Source organism: Geotrypetes seraphini, chromosome 14 (genome assembly GCF_902459505.1).
Source record: "Geotrypetes seraphini chromosome 14, aGeoSer1.1, whole genome shotgun sequence".
NCBI classification, from domain to species: domain Eukaryota; kingdom Metazoa; phylum Chordata; class Amphibia; order Gymnophiona; family Dermophiidae; genus Geotrypetes; species Geotrypetes seraphini.
This window is the reverse complement of record NC_047097.1, coordinates 59032068-59047259: the sequence shown is the minus strand read 5'-3', so window position 1 is coordinate 59047259 and position 15192 is coordinate 59032068. Positions and strand designations below refer to the sequence as shown.

The 15192-nt window shown below is 41.8% G+C and overlaps 1 protein-coding gene across 4 annotated transcripts in view; it reads right to left on the bottom strand.

Annotated features, from left to right (window-relative positions):
- The window catches only part of ZDHHC5 (zinc finger DHHC-type palmitoyltransferase 5), a 69244-nt gene that overhangs the window by 18841 nt on the left and 35211 nt on the right, over positions 1–15192 (bottom strand). For all 4 annotated transcript variants that reach the window (XM_033919949.1, XM_033919948.1, XM_033919951.1 and 1 more), the window contains exons 4-8: positions 11461–11618; positions 11197–11369; positions 6415–6517; positions 6211–6302; positions 3522–3654 (exon numbers count right to left, since the gene is read on the bottom strand). In XM_033919949.1, coding sequence (XP_033775840.1) covers positions 3522–3654; positions 6211–6302; positions 6415–6517; positions 11197–11369; positions 11461–11618 — 659 coding nt within the window. The remainder of the gene's footprint in view (positions 1–3521; positions 3655–6210; positions 6303–6414; positions 6518–11196; positions 11370–11460; positions 11619–15192) is intronic.

Here is a 15192-nt window from a genome sequence, read left to right as displayed (position 1 = left end):
TGGTTGATAAAGGGCAACCAAACACGCTTTTTCAGTTTTGGCTAAAACCAAATCTATGACCAAAATTCACCGCTTGGTTTCAACCAAAACAGATACTAGCAGCTACTGCCCCAAGTCAACACTACAGAGTGGCCTGTCCTGCCAAACAGGAAAGGTCCCACCTCCCAGACCCTTCCCTCTCAAGGCTTACCTTACAATTGGTGGTAATCTAGTGACGCACTTGGGACTGGAGCAATCCTGCTCATCCTGGCTCCGATCTCAAAATGGCTGCCACGAGACTGCCGCTAGAGTTCATGGCAGCCATTTTGACAGTGGAGAACTAATGGTCTGGAACAACTGGGGATCACTCCTGTCCCATTTATGCCATTAGACCATGACTTATTGTAAGATAGGCCCAGGAGTCCTAAAGGTGGGGAGGAAGGTGTGAAAGGAGCCTGCTTCTGCTTAGAAAGTAAGGGGGTGGGAGCGCAAAGGGGACAAAGCATAAAGTTTCAATTTCAAAGCCGAATAACCTAAAATAACCTATCAATAACCTAAAATTCAGTTGGTCTCTAATGGCTGAAGTGTTTGAAAAATGTTCAGAGTTGCTCTGCAATCCTCTCTCTGCGCTGACCTGAATATAAGCTGAGACCCCCCAAAAAATCTCAGCTTATATGGTATTTCAGCCCAAAGAGAAAGAAGAGTTGGGAATGCCAAACATCAGGACTTATTATGCTGCAACCGAATGTTATTGAAACCACTGCTCGATTTCTACCTATAGATTAAGTTTCTGCAAAATATACCATTATAGTACCTGTCCTGGGTTCACAAAGGTGAGAGGATGGTGATAAGCTCTATATACTCAACATACTTTGAGGAACTGGTATTTGCTGATGGAAGGTAAGGTCTATTCTATATTTACACTGATGAGATCTCATTTGGGAGTAGGGTGAGGTACTTTTGCTAGATGAGAAGATTAAGGTCTGTGTGTTCTGAGTTTATATAAAGAGAGTAGGGGGAGTAGAACTTGGGGATTCCATGAGCTAAGTGAAAATCTGATTTGGTACCTGTAGACTATTATCTGTATATACAAGTGAGGCACTGTTTGAAAAGGAAAGACTTTGGGCTAGATTCACTAAGAAAACCGATCGTGTACCGATCAGTTTGCGAGCCCTTTGCGACCCGATTTCCCTCCGACCCAATTCACTAACCTGTGTAGCAATTCGATCCCGATCTGTGCATGCAAATGAGAGGAATCAGCATGCAAAGCAGGAAGGACACGATTCATTACCTTTTTTTCCTGACACACCGACTGGCTGGCCGATCAAGAACAAGCGACTAGTGAGAACCAGTCACTTGTGTAAAAAACTGCTCTCTGCCCCAATTCTGTCTTTGGTGAGGCTCCACTCGGAGTACTGCCTGCCCCGACTCTTCTCTCTCTGACTCCCCGGCTCTCCTGCTCTCTCTGCCTCCCCCAACTCTCCTGTTCTTTCTTCCGCAACCTGCTCTCTTCCTGCCCCGACTCTCTCTGGCTCCCCCGACTCACCTGCACTCTGCTACTTCTCTCTCTAACTTCTTTGCTTTGTGTTTCTAGGCCGTTTGCTAATTCACAGCCGAGAATGGAGCTGCTCTTCTCTCTGCCCCTTCCAGCCGAGCCCTGCTCTTGCCGCCCCGACTCTCCTGCTCTCTGCCGCCCTTCTGTGCAGTGCGAGCCCGTGGTTTTAAAGTGGGGCTGCACTGTGGGTGAGGGCGGCAGAGAGCAGGAGAGTCGGGGCGGCAAGAGCAGGGCTCGGCTGAAAGGGGCAGAGAGCAGAGCTAGTGAATCTAGCTGGGGCAGTGTCGGCGAAGGGGAAGAAGCAGCTGCTGCCAGGGCTCGCCCTTCCCTAGGAGAGGAGAGTCGGGGCCTGTAAAAAAACCCCAAACAAACCAGCAAAACGGGCACAAAACGCATGCGCAGACCTTTTGCAGGGAAAGCAGATGGTCTGCACATGTGTCAGACTCGCACACTAGCGATCCATGCGGTCGGAGGAGGGCGTTCCTCCGCTCACCCTCATTTTAATTTTTTTGTGTTATGAATTGGTCGGGCCTGCAAGGTTCAGCCACGGAAAGGAGGTTAGTGAATCTAGCCCTTTGTGAAGGTGTTGACAAAACCAAAGTCTAATTTTGAGATCATGTGTTCTAAGCTTACCTCCTCATCTCAAAGACACAGTGGTTGTTAAATTTTCTGCATAGCAGGAAACCACAACATACAGAAGAGTGGGGCTGATCTGGGGAGGAAGGAGGGGGGCTTGGAGAAGGACTTTTTAATTATTCTTGCCCAGAAATTTAATTATTCTTGCCCAGAAATAGCTAAGAAGAAAAAATTTAAAAATTTAAATTGAATCAGGTTGGGCAGACTGGATGGACCATTTGGGTCTTTATCTGCCGTCATCTACTATGTTACTATGTATTATTTGTAAAGGTTTAAAAAAATATATATATATATTAAAAGAACACACAGCAAACATATAGACAAATATAATCAGTAATGTACCATTGCAGTGCGCAGAGGAACTCCACATAAGATTGTCTGTTCCTATCGGTTTGTTTGAACATTGGGTTAATATAATGCACAGGTGGAAGGTACAGATGATCCTTACAAGAAAGCATAACATTTTTCCAGAAGCGAAAAAGCACTGCTGGTTCTAGTGTCAGCAAGAGGAGATCCTCAAGAGAAACAATACTGGGTACAGATAAGTGCATGGCTATCTTAAGTCCTTAGGATTAATGTACTTTTAGAAGCTAGGGCAGGGGTGTCCAATGTCGGTCCTCGAGGGCCGCAATCCAGTCGGGTTTTCAGGATTTCCCCAATGAATATGCATGAGATCTATTAGCATACAATGAAAGCAGTGCATGCAAATAGACCTCATGTATATTCATTTGGGAAATCCTGAAAATCCGACTGGACTGCGGCCCTCGAGGACCGACATTGGACACCCCTGAGCTAGGGTGTATATATATTTTTTTTTTTTTAATTGTTTTTCAAATTATAGTAGAAATCAAAGAATTTACAACTTTGACAAGGAAAGTATACAAGTTATTTGGGGCGAAGCAGGGAATGTGCGACCGTATTTAGGGGGTTAGAGGAAAGAAGTTAATGGAGTACATAAGAACATAGACCCTGAACACTGGGATAGACTGAAGGTCCTTTAAGCACAGTATCCCATTTCTAACAGTGGCCATTCCAGATCACAAGTACCTGGTAAGGTCCCAAATGAGTAAAACAGGATGCCATGATAGGATACCAAAATAGTGATAATTCCTCAATCATTTTATCTTATACAACTTCACATACACCCCCCCCCCCAACCCAAACCAGCATGTGGTCTGGGCATTCTACTTCTCCATGGAGCCCTCACTCAGAAGTTGGCCTGGGCATTCTGCTTTTCAGTGAAGCCCTTAATCCCCTTTTACTAGGTCCTTAAAGTGTTTCATATTTCCCTTAAGTCTTTTCCCCTACCTCATCACTCTTCAAAACAGATGGCAATCTGTGGTGGTCTCACCTTTGATCTCTTCAGGTCAGTTTGTATACCATTGTCCATTATCTTAACTGCAACCTGTCCATCAGACACCTCTGGTCGTAGGAATGGTGGCCTCACCACCACTGACTGTTCCTTTTTCGGTCGGCCAAGATACCTACTCAAGTAGAAAGATTTATTAGACCTCTATGATTCATACTCATTGCTTTATAAAATAAACATAATTAGATTTTCAGATTTTTTTTAAACTGTACTTTATTGAATTCTCTACATATTGAACAATATAGAGAGATTAGGTTCTTACCTTGCTAATATCTTTTCTAGTAGATAGGTGTGTCATTCTGGATTGACAGGTATTCTCCCCATGCTCAAGAGCCATGCAGAAGGAATCCTTTCCAGCTTTTCAACAACACCTCTTTCACCAGAGTGCTCTGCTGTCCCCTTCAGTTTGTACCAAAGCAAGCGACAACCCTATATAGAAACACATGCTAAGGAGGGGCACAGGGAAACTGCCCAAACTATAACTCTGTTCTGCTCTGAAATACAACAAAAATGTTAAACATTGCCATAGAACAATCAAAACATCAAAATATTCATACCAAACAGAAACATTTATGGAGCTCAAACAATACCCCCATGTGTTATAGCAATAAATTATTCTTCATACTCGTAAGGTCTGACTAATATCCAAATTTCAGTTTGGACTTGAAATTTCTAATTGAGACAGCAGGCAGGCGCAGGAAATGACTGACAGGGTGGGGCTCCAGAATGATACACCTTTCTGCTAGAAAAGATATTAGCAAGGTAAGAACCTAATCTCTTTTGCTAGTGCAATAGGTGTGTCATTCTGGACAGACAGGACGTACAAAATTTAGGGCAGAACCACTGCACCGGTTCGTAGCACTGAGGACCTATCCACTCTGTAAAACTTGGAAAATGTATGCAGAGTGGACCAGGTCACTTCCCTACAAATCTTCTCAGGGGAGACCACCCAAGCTTCCACCCATGAAGCCGCCATGCTTCTAGTAGAATGCACCTTCACGGAGACTGGTGACTGCTTTCCACAGGCAATATATGCTGATGAAATGGCCCTGCGCATCCATCTCTATCATATCACCCCTTAGTCATCTCTTCTCCAAGCTGAAGAGCCCTAGCCGCTTTAGCCTCTCCTCATAGGGAAGTCATCCCATCCCTTTTATCATTTTTGTCGCCCTTCTCTGTACCTTTTCTATTTCCCCTATATCTTTTTTGAGATATGGCGACCATAATTGCACACAGTATTGTGGCCGTACAAAGTTGTGGCCGTACCATAGAGCGATACAAGGACATAACATTTTCATCTTTGCTTTCCATTCCTTTCCTGATAATTCCTAACATTCTATTTCCTTTCTTAGCCACCGCCACATATTGAGCTGAGGGTTTCAACGTATCCTCAACAATGACACTTAGATCCTTTTCCTAACAAAGAACCCAGCATCACAGCTTTGCAGCACTGCTTGCCGGCACTGTCTGTTGAGTGATGATTCTCTCTTTCGCTCTAGCCCTCTCTCTCTCTTACTGGGTTTAACCTTCATTTTAAATATTTTTTAAGAGAGGAGGGAGTCTAGAATAACAGAGGAAGTTGAGCAGGGCTGATGGGACAGGTAGGGAACTAAAGCTTCCAGCTATGCCTTCAAGAGATACCCAGTCACCTGATCCCACACTCCATTGAAATAAAAGTACTAAATCGGGAGCAAGCCTAGGTCTAGAGCACCCCAATACAGCCACGAAGCCAGGAGCTAGGAATGGGCCATCCATATGCCTGCTGGAGATAAGCGTTTACGGGAGTGCCAGGGAGCGTGCCATCTGGTATATAGCAAGCAGTTCAATGCTCTCTATCTCTGCCTGCTGGTAGATGGACATAACTCATCCGTCTGGACCCATCTGCTTTAGGTGACAGGGAATGATAAAGTTACCATTTATTATAATATTGTAAGATTTTAAAGCTGAACTCCACCTAAAATTGCTTCTGACTCCAAATCTGACTCCACAGCCATGATTGAAGTCCTTCCTTAAGTGCCTTAGCACGAGTATGAATGTTTGGAGATCCATCACTTAAAGTGCAGGAGTCTTGAGAGTTATCGTGGTTTCTCCCAACTGGTCTGGGTAGAGTTTGGGTACATCAACCTGGATTGGTCTGGCATGAAATAAGGAAAAAATTTTGAATTTAACTGTTCATTTTCTTTTCTGCCAGCCAGTCCACAACCCACCCATAGAAGCCATGACAGTTAAGGCTTTTCAGACTAATATATTCAGAAAGCTAATAGTATACTGTAGCCAACTCTGAAGGTAGCTTGGTACCCTTGATATATGGAATTATCTTTTTCCTGGGTCAGCAACTGTGAAATGATGTTCTGACTACATCAGGTTTGTCTTTGGGGGTGAAATGGAAACCTAAAACATATAATTTGCCTTTGGCTAATCTTAGCTTTCACACAGGATATTGAGGAGCTGACAGCAAAACCAGCCTCTTATATGGAGGAAGTGGACAGTTCTGAGCTTTATTTCTCTGGCTCCATCAGTTGGCAAGCAAACATAACACACTTCTCTGGACTGTTTAGCTGGACTCAAGGAAAGGAAATTAAGTCCAGACTTTCCCGCATGTTTAACCACACAATGTTTTTGAATGATACAGACCAAGAGAAATGAGTAAAGTAGTAAAGAATAGCCATACCGTGGAGCAGGAGAGCTGCAAATCACATGACTGACATTCTTCCAGCATCCATTGGTGAAGGGATTCACCCCACCTCGGAATTTACCCGTAACCTATGAGAGAAAGTAAAAAGAAAAAGCAAAGCATTACTTCAGAACAAAGACATTGATAAAAAAATACAGTGGTCAAGGATCAGAGTCCCCATGCTAAGGATTAGTTCCTCACCTGCTCGTTAGTTGTACGTCCTCTGGAAACCAGCACCATATGGAACCCTGTAAGGCCAGCTACAGGAACAAAAAATAAACCCGCTACAGACATCACTGCCATGCTGGGTTCAAAACGTCAAGGGAAATGCCATAAGAGTATGCCTACCAAGATAAAGTGGGTACATCTGGTGGGAAAAAAATGAGGCTCCTTGGAATAGGAACACATTCTATACAGACCATACAAAAACCTGTATGAGGGAGCAGGGATAAGTTAGCAGTTAGAACTGTTTATGGTATATCTAAATGTAATTCAAGGTGCATTTCAAAACAGACTTAGGTTTCAAGTTTCATTATGGTTGATATACCACTCATAGAAAATCTTGGGGGGGGGGGGAATGGAAACACTTCATGATGTACACTCCTGAACTGGTCTGGTGCTGTGATGTATGGTGAGCTGAAGTCCTGGTTCAAGTCTTTTGCTACCCGGGTCAGCTAGGTTGCCAATGGGTACAGCCTCTGTGGAGAAGAGCCAGACAGTGCACAATGGTGACACCTAAAGGATGGATTTAGGACCCAGAATCATACAGTTCCAGAATAAACGCTAGCATATGGCCCAGGCTGAGAACTTTAGCTGCAATGACTATCAGGAGATATAAAACAGAGGAAAAGATCTTGAGCTAGAGGCTAACAGAAACCAAACCCAGCACCTAATGAGCCTACTGCCACTGCTCCCACCCTAAACCCTGGAAGAGGATCAGCCAGTCGTTCAACCCAACCACTCCACACATTCCCACTACCCAAAGGCCCTCCTCGGGACTATTTCTGCTTTACACAGCCTGGTGAATTAGTGATTTCTTCTGGGCAAGAGTGATCCCCCAGTAGCTCTTTCCCCATAGGTTTCTCAAGCAAAACAACTGCCGGGAACTTAGAACATAAGAAATGCCCAGTATCCTGTTTCCAACAGTGGCCAACCCGTGTCCCAAGTACCTAGATTTTATACTGCTTATCCTAGGAATAAGCAGTGGATTTTCCCAAGCCATCTCAATAATGACCTATGGACTTCTCTTTTAGGAAATTATTCAAACCCTGCTGATTTCACCACATTCTCTGGCAATGAATTCCAGAGTTTAATTACACGTGTTGTGAAGAAATATTTTCTACTGTTTGTTTTAAATCTACTACTTAGTAGCTTCACCACATGTCCTCTAGTCCTAGTATTTTTGGAAAGAGTGAACAAGCGATTCACATCTACCCTTTCCACTCCACTCATTATTTTATAGATCTCTATCATATCACCCCTGAGTCATCTCTTCTCCAAGCTGAAGAGCCCTAGCCGCTTTAGCCTCTCCTCATAGGGAAGTCGTCCCATCCCTTTTATCATTTTTGCTGACCTTCCCTATACCTTTTCTAATTTCGCTATATATTTTTTGAGAACTGCACATAATATTTGAGGTTCAGCCATACCATAGAGCGATACAAGGGCATTATAACATTTTCATCTTTGTTTTCCATTCCTTTCCTGATAATTCCTAGCATTCTATTTCCTTTCTTAGCCGCCACCACACATTGAACTGAGGGTTTCAATGTATCCTCAACAATGACACCTAGATCCTTTTCCTGGGCAGTTATTTGTAACACAGAACCCAGCATCAAACAGCTATAGTTTGGGTTCCTCTTTCCCACATGCATCACTTTGCACTTGCTCACATTAAACATCATCTGCTATTTTGACGCCCAGTCTTCTAGTCTCACAAGATTCTCTTGCAATTTTTCATAATCCTCTTGTGATTTCACAACTTTGTGTCATCAGCAAATTTAATTAGTTCACTAGTTATTCTCATCTCTAGATCATTAATAAATATGTTAAAAAGCAGCTGTTCCAGCACCGACTCCTCCAGAAACCTTATGAGGCCACCGTGGGAGGTCCTGGCAGCCATTTTGAAACTGGAAGCAGCACAAGTGACTGGAGAATGGAAGCAAAATCCCAAGATGGCCACCGGGACCTCCAATGGCAGTCTTGCAAGGCTGCCACCTGGAGTCCCGGCAGCCATTTTTTACTGAAGAGCTTACATAGGAGCAAGAACAACTGGGGATCACTCTTCTCAGAAGCCACTAGACCATCAAGCCATTTTTTTTTTTTTAAAAGTCAAGCTTAGGGAGGTACAAGAAGTTTCAGTTGAAAATGCATGAGCATTTTCGTCAGAAGCCCAAATCTAGATTTCAGGTTGGTTTCAGTGCCAAATCTGAAACTAAAATTTGGCCAGTTTCTACTTTGAACAGTAGCGAATGAAGGACTCATGGCAAGAAATCCTATCCGAGACCAAATGTGCTAGAAGCCCAAAAGGAGCAGGACACAGATACTTTTAAGCTGCATTTAGATAAAACGTTCATGGGGGACATTGGACAGCAGCGGAAACTAAACACAGAGTACATTTTCAAGTTTACATGTTTTTTGTACTAACCATGGATTTAGAAGCAAGTTTCAAAGTTAAAGTATTTGCATTCTTTCCTTGAAATGTCATACCAAATACAGAAGTAAAAACACCCCAAAGCAAAAAAAAATCCAAAAATTCCTACGCTACGGTAAATCTTCTAGGTATCTTAGAGAGATGCAAAATTCTAAAGGTAGAATAAATAGGAGGAAAAAAAGAGAACAGGATTTATGAAGAGGACTTGAATCTAAAATGAACTTGCTTAGTATTTACAGAAGACAAAGATGATGCAATCTAAGGGGTAAAATAGCTTTGATACACAAATAAGTGGATAAGGTAATTATGCAAAGTGATGCAAACAGGAGAAAAATAATTCTAACGCTAGGAATGTGTTGCAGAGTTCCATTTTAGGAGTCCAGGAAAATAATCTTGGAATCACTGTGGACAATACATGACGGTCCTCGGCTCAGGGTTCAATTTGAGTCAAATATACAAACTGAATGTCAGAAATTATTCAGAAAGGAAAGGAGAATGTCATTATGCTCTACGGTGTACGGTGTGCTTTTCTGGTTGCCTCATCTAAAAAAAAAAAAAAAAAGAGATATAGTGGAAATACCAAAGGTTCGATAAGGATAAGTAAAACCAACAAAGATGAAGAAAAGCTAAACAGGTTAAGATTTTTCAGCTTGGAGGAGGTATGAGCAAGATGAAAAATTATTTTTGAACAGATGAATAGGGAAGAGTACTGTACCTTTTCAACTAGTGCTAGAAGCCACTGTGTGAATAACTGGTATCATGCTAAAAACAAACTGAAAAAGTAATTTCTTAACATTAAGCAAATGTGGTCAAGGCTGGATTTTTAAAGGGGTTGTACACATTTGTAGAGGACAAAGCCACTGACAATTATTAGATAAAGACGTAAGGATTGTCACTAGAGAATGACACGGGGACAAATTTGTCCCTAAACCCGCAGGAACTAAAAATTTTCCTGTCCTGTCCCTGTGAGTTTTGTCGCTGTCCCTGTCCTTGCTCCATTTCTGTAAGCTCTGCCTTAACCGCACAAGCCTCGAACACTTATGATTTTAAAGTGTTTTAGGCTTGTGCAGATGACAGAGCTTGTAGGAATGGGGCAGGGACAGGAAAAGAACTCACCAGGACAGGACGGGAAAATGAGTTTCCGTGGGGATGGGGAAAAATTTGTCCCCGTTTCATTCTCTAATTGTCACCTCCGACATCTAGGAGTTAGTGATGGAGAATGGATCTCCTCATCTAGTTCATGAGGGTACGTCCAAGTGACCTGAACTGGCCATTGCTAAAGACTGGATGCTGCTGGGCTCAAATAGACCACTGCTCCGAAGTATGGGACTCAATGCACACACCAGGATGCTGACTGCGCTCATAAATGTTATTGTGGCTATTTCCAACTCATCCTCCAAGCCAGAGAGATTCAGAGGGCTGAAAAGTGTGGACACAGTCCCAATACACAGAAGATGTGTATTTCTGACCAGCAGCTTTGAAGTGCTATAGAATCCATTTTCTGAGGCTTTTCTTACCCCAAAGATAAGTTTGCAGAATCAAATGATGTGACTTTATTGTGTAAGAATTTTGATAGGTTGAGGGACCCCTGGGAAAAATCGATTCTAGAGTGGGTGGTTTGTTTTGAGCCTGCAATTTTGAAGCTGCTCTGCATAATAGACTGAAGCCAGCTGGGCAGTATGGGAGTGCAAGAGTGGGATTTAAACTGGGTGAGAAAGTTGGTGGTAGTTAATTACGTTTATTTTATTTTACTGAAGGCAAAGTAATCCATGGTGCTCCTCAGGGCTCAATACTGGGAGACTTCTTTTCAATATCTTTATTAGCAATGTAACAGAGAAACTTGAGGGGAAAATATGCTCCTCTGAAGACAACATTAAGATCTGCAACAGATTGAAAAAGGTACACTCTTCCCTCCGTATTCGCGTGGATTAGGGGCAGAGCCGACCCGCGAATATGGAAAATTCACGAATAACTTTTGGGCCGACTCTGACCCACCTCCGCCTCCCGGACCTTACCTAGTGGTCTAGTGGTGATGCGGGGCAGGAGCGATCTTCCTACACTCCTGCCCTGTGCAGAGACGTCCTCAAAAATGCCTGCCGTGAGTTCCTGTTGTAGTCTCGTGAGACCACGGGAATTCACAGCAGCCATTTTTTATGACAATTTTGGTTTAGATAATGAGAATTTATTTGCTCAGTCATCCAAGTGGTTTGAGAGAATGTTTCAATGTGAACAGACTGCGTATGAGTAGACAGATCTATTAATATATTACTCATTTACTCAGACCCTGCCATCCTCCCCTCCTGGTTCCGAGCGACAGCACAGAGAAAGGATACGTCACAGCAGTGTGGGCCTCAGAGAGTTCCTCAACATGATAGAGGACATACAGCAAACCAAAGCCAAATACCCCAATGATGTGTGCCGTGAGAGAGACCAGGAACAGGAAGAAGTACCGATAATTCCTACGTCCAATACAATTATTCACCCAGGGACAATGATGGTCAAACTCCTGCCAAGAGAAAAGAGAATGAGGTGGCACTGGGAGAAAGGTCAGAATGGAGGGGGTGGGGAGGAAAGAGTTCAAATGGCTGCGCTCTTACCTCCACACAGTTGTCACAGACGCTGCAGTGGGAGCAGCGAGGGGGTCGGTAGAAGCGGCAGGTGGAACACCACTTCATGCGCACCTGGATTCCTTTGATTTCCACTGTCTTGTAAAGTGGGGCTCGGAAATCATCCTCTTTATCCTCATCTTCTTCAGCTAAGAGCCCCCCCAGAAAAAAAATCAGCTGAGATATTAAAACAGCAGTAATTTCTTGAGTTCTGTTGTGATTTACCATTTACAGATTAGATAAAGTAGCATGGTTGCCATGTTAGTCCACTTTAAAAGATAATGAACAGAAATAAAACAAAAAAAGATGATACCTTTTTATTAGACTAACTTAACATATTTTTGTGACTAGCTTTTGAAGGCCAGAACCTTCTTCCTCAGGTGAGAAAAGTATAAGCAAAAATGACAAAGTGAAACAAAAGCTTTCCAATGATAGTCTCAGGGGGAAAAGCAGTGGTGGGGGTTGGCAAGCGGGAAAGAGAGAGAGATAGATGGGTGATCAGAAGAGGACAAAGTAATAGAATTTTATAGTTTATGATGTGATAAGAAACACAGATTTCTGTTAAATCCTGTCTTAGTATCAAATATTTTATTGGCTTAACTTCAAATGTCTAAGTCCCTAGATCAGGGGTGTCCAATGTCGGTCCTCGAGGGCCGCAGTCCAGTCGGATTTTCAGGATTTCCCCAATGAATATACATGAGGTCTATTTGCATGCACTGCTTTCATTGTATGCTAATGGATCTCATGCATATTCATTGGGGAAATCCTGAAAACCCGACTGGATTGCGGCCCTCGAGGACTGACATTGGACACCCCTGCCCTAGATAGTTTTAAAAAAGTTCCTCTTGGTATTCTGATTATAAGGTCACTGATGGAGTGCTCCAATCCATCAAAATGCTCACCCTTCTCTTGGTTTGCTTTGTGGCATCGGATGTGGTGCATGTGTGAACTGATTCTTGTTTTTACAATGTCGCCTGTCTCTCCAGCATTTTCTGCATTGTGTAATGTATAAAAATTACATTTGAAGAACACATGTAGGATCCTCATATGTTAAATGTTTTTCCCAAAAGTGGGGTCCTACGATATATGCTAGCATAATTTGCAGCCTGGTAATCGGTGTCATTCTCTTCTTTTTGAGCTTTCGTTGGGAGCTGACTTTTCATTCATTTTTGCTTTAGATTTGGTGGTTGCCAGAAGACCAGCAGTGGTGAAGCTGGGTTTCTCGGTTTCTCCGAGAATCACATGATAATCTCGGAGAAAGTGGAAGCCAGAAGGCCTTGAGCACGCGCAGATGCTCAAGGCCCTGCAGCCCAGCAGAGATCAGCAGCAGGCTCTTTCGGCACCGACACGTCCTGTGGGTTGGTGCTGTGTGCCGGTGTCCGCTCGAGGTAAGGGTTTGGGGGGTGGCACACCGTAGTAAAGAGGGGGTAAGTTTTGTTAAAAGAAATCTTTTTTTTCCATGAAATTTTATTTTTTTTTTTTTCCCAATTCTTTATTCATTTTAAAATCAAACAATAAGTGCACATAAATATATCATAAATTAATTCCAATATAGCACTTTAAAATCTAACACATAAAATCTAATAGACCATTAATGATAAAACCCTACCCACCCACCCTTCATCAGTTATTCTATATAAAATATATTATACTATTATTATAAACATAATTATAAAATTTCCTCCCTAAGTCCAACCCTCCCCCCTGAGTGTGCATATAATAAATCTAAAAAAGGAAGAAAAATGATGCCTATTCATTACAATACTTTTCCAATGGCCCCCAAATCTTTACGAAGTTATTATAATTCCCTTTTTGCAACGCTATTGCTCTTTCCATCTTAAAAATATGACATAACAAATTCCACCAGAATGTGTAATTAAGATTATTGTAATTTTTCCAGTTATTGGTAATATGTTGAATGGCAACCCCTGTCATAATTAATAAAAGTTTATTGTTGTGTGATGATATTTGACTCTTTTTCCTCATAATCATTCCAAATAAAACAGTATCATAGGAAAGCGCAACATGGTTTTCCAATAGAGAATTTACTTGAGTCCAAATTGAATTCCAAAATAACTTAATACAGGGACAATAATAAAGTAGATGATCCAATGTCCCTGGTTCCAGATTACAGTGCCAACATCTATTAGATTTAGAGCTATCTAACTTTTGTAAACGAACAGGGGTCCAATCCATGAAATTTTATTGATTTTTAAAGAATATACAATATAGCAACCATAACATGAACAAAGAGTCAATGAGATTCCAAATACAGAATATAAAAAATTCAGTATTTCTTTTTAACACTTGAGATTTGTAACACACTGGCCAGTAGGGAATTAGGTTCACATGTGTTTCTGCATACTGTTTGGAGGCCCAATCAATGAAACATTTAATTTTCTAACTCATTTAAAAAAATTTCATTGCACTATACTTAACTCTGGCTCCTTGAATTGTGATAACCTGGTCTTATGTTCCTTAAGCTTTAATTAAAGCTCTGTTTTACCCAGTTTGATAATTATTTGGGTGAAGTCTAATTTTGTTGACCTGGTTTCCTCTTTCTGGGAGCATACCAACTGACAAAACCTTCGGCTACATAGACAACAAAGCTAGAGAGGCAGTGGGTGATTTTCTCATGGCTGTTGACTCGGAGCTTGTAGGTGGGTAATGGTAGCACAAAGCATGCGTCCTAGTGATGTTATAATCTCGCTAATGCTGTAATTCTGGGTCAACATCTGAGACCAAGGTTGGGTACTTCTAGCTGGCCTATAATCTGTCAGTTTTATTCTGCTCCATTTTAGCATATATTAAAATGTTTTACATGCGGTTCACTTTCAAGCATTTCTGTATTTAAAATGCAATAATCACTGGCTTGAAATTCAAAATGTGAAAGTTAAATTACTTGAGTTCTCTTGGAGAGGGTTAGGGGAGTTAGGAAGGGTTTGAGTGGGTGTCCTATTTATTTTTGATTGTTGGATCGCCATGAAAGATGATCTAGGCCAGTGGTCTCAAACTCAAACCCTTTGCAGGGCCACATTTTGGGTTTGTAGGTACTTGGAGGGCCTCAGAAAAAAATAGTTAATGTCTTATTAAAGAAATGACAATTTTGCATGAGGTAAAACTCTTTATATATATAAATCTTTCCTTTTGGCTAAGTCTTAATAATAATATTGTCATTTATAGCTAAAGAGACAGATGATCAAGAAACTGTTTTAGTTTACTTTTGTGATTATGATAAACATACCGAAGGCCTCAAAATAGTACCTGGAGGGCCGCATGTGGCCCCCGGGCACAAGTTTAAGACCACTGATCTAGGATGATCTGGTGATCTAGGAGCCTACTGCTAAGTTCATTGAGGGTTTGTTTGGGTACTTTAATTTTCTAAAATGACAAAACACCACAAATTTTTTTTTCTAGACACTAACAGTTTATGGTCAAGAATTCTATGATTTCTGGTAATGTATATTGTATTATACTTCTTTAAGTGGTGTCAAAGATAACAACAAAATATTATTTGAGTTCTCAATATGAGACCAGGGATTCTCAGTTTTCTCATAGGTTGCAATACTGAGAAGAGAATATAAATCATTTCAAGGCATCCTACAGCTTTTACTTAGCCCAGTGGCGCACAAGGTCCCTCTGCACATGTGAAAAACCACTGCAAGTTAGCACTGGAAATTTATCCAGACCAGAAAACTCTTTTTATATACACTGATATTGGAA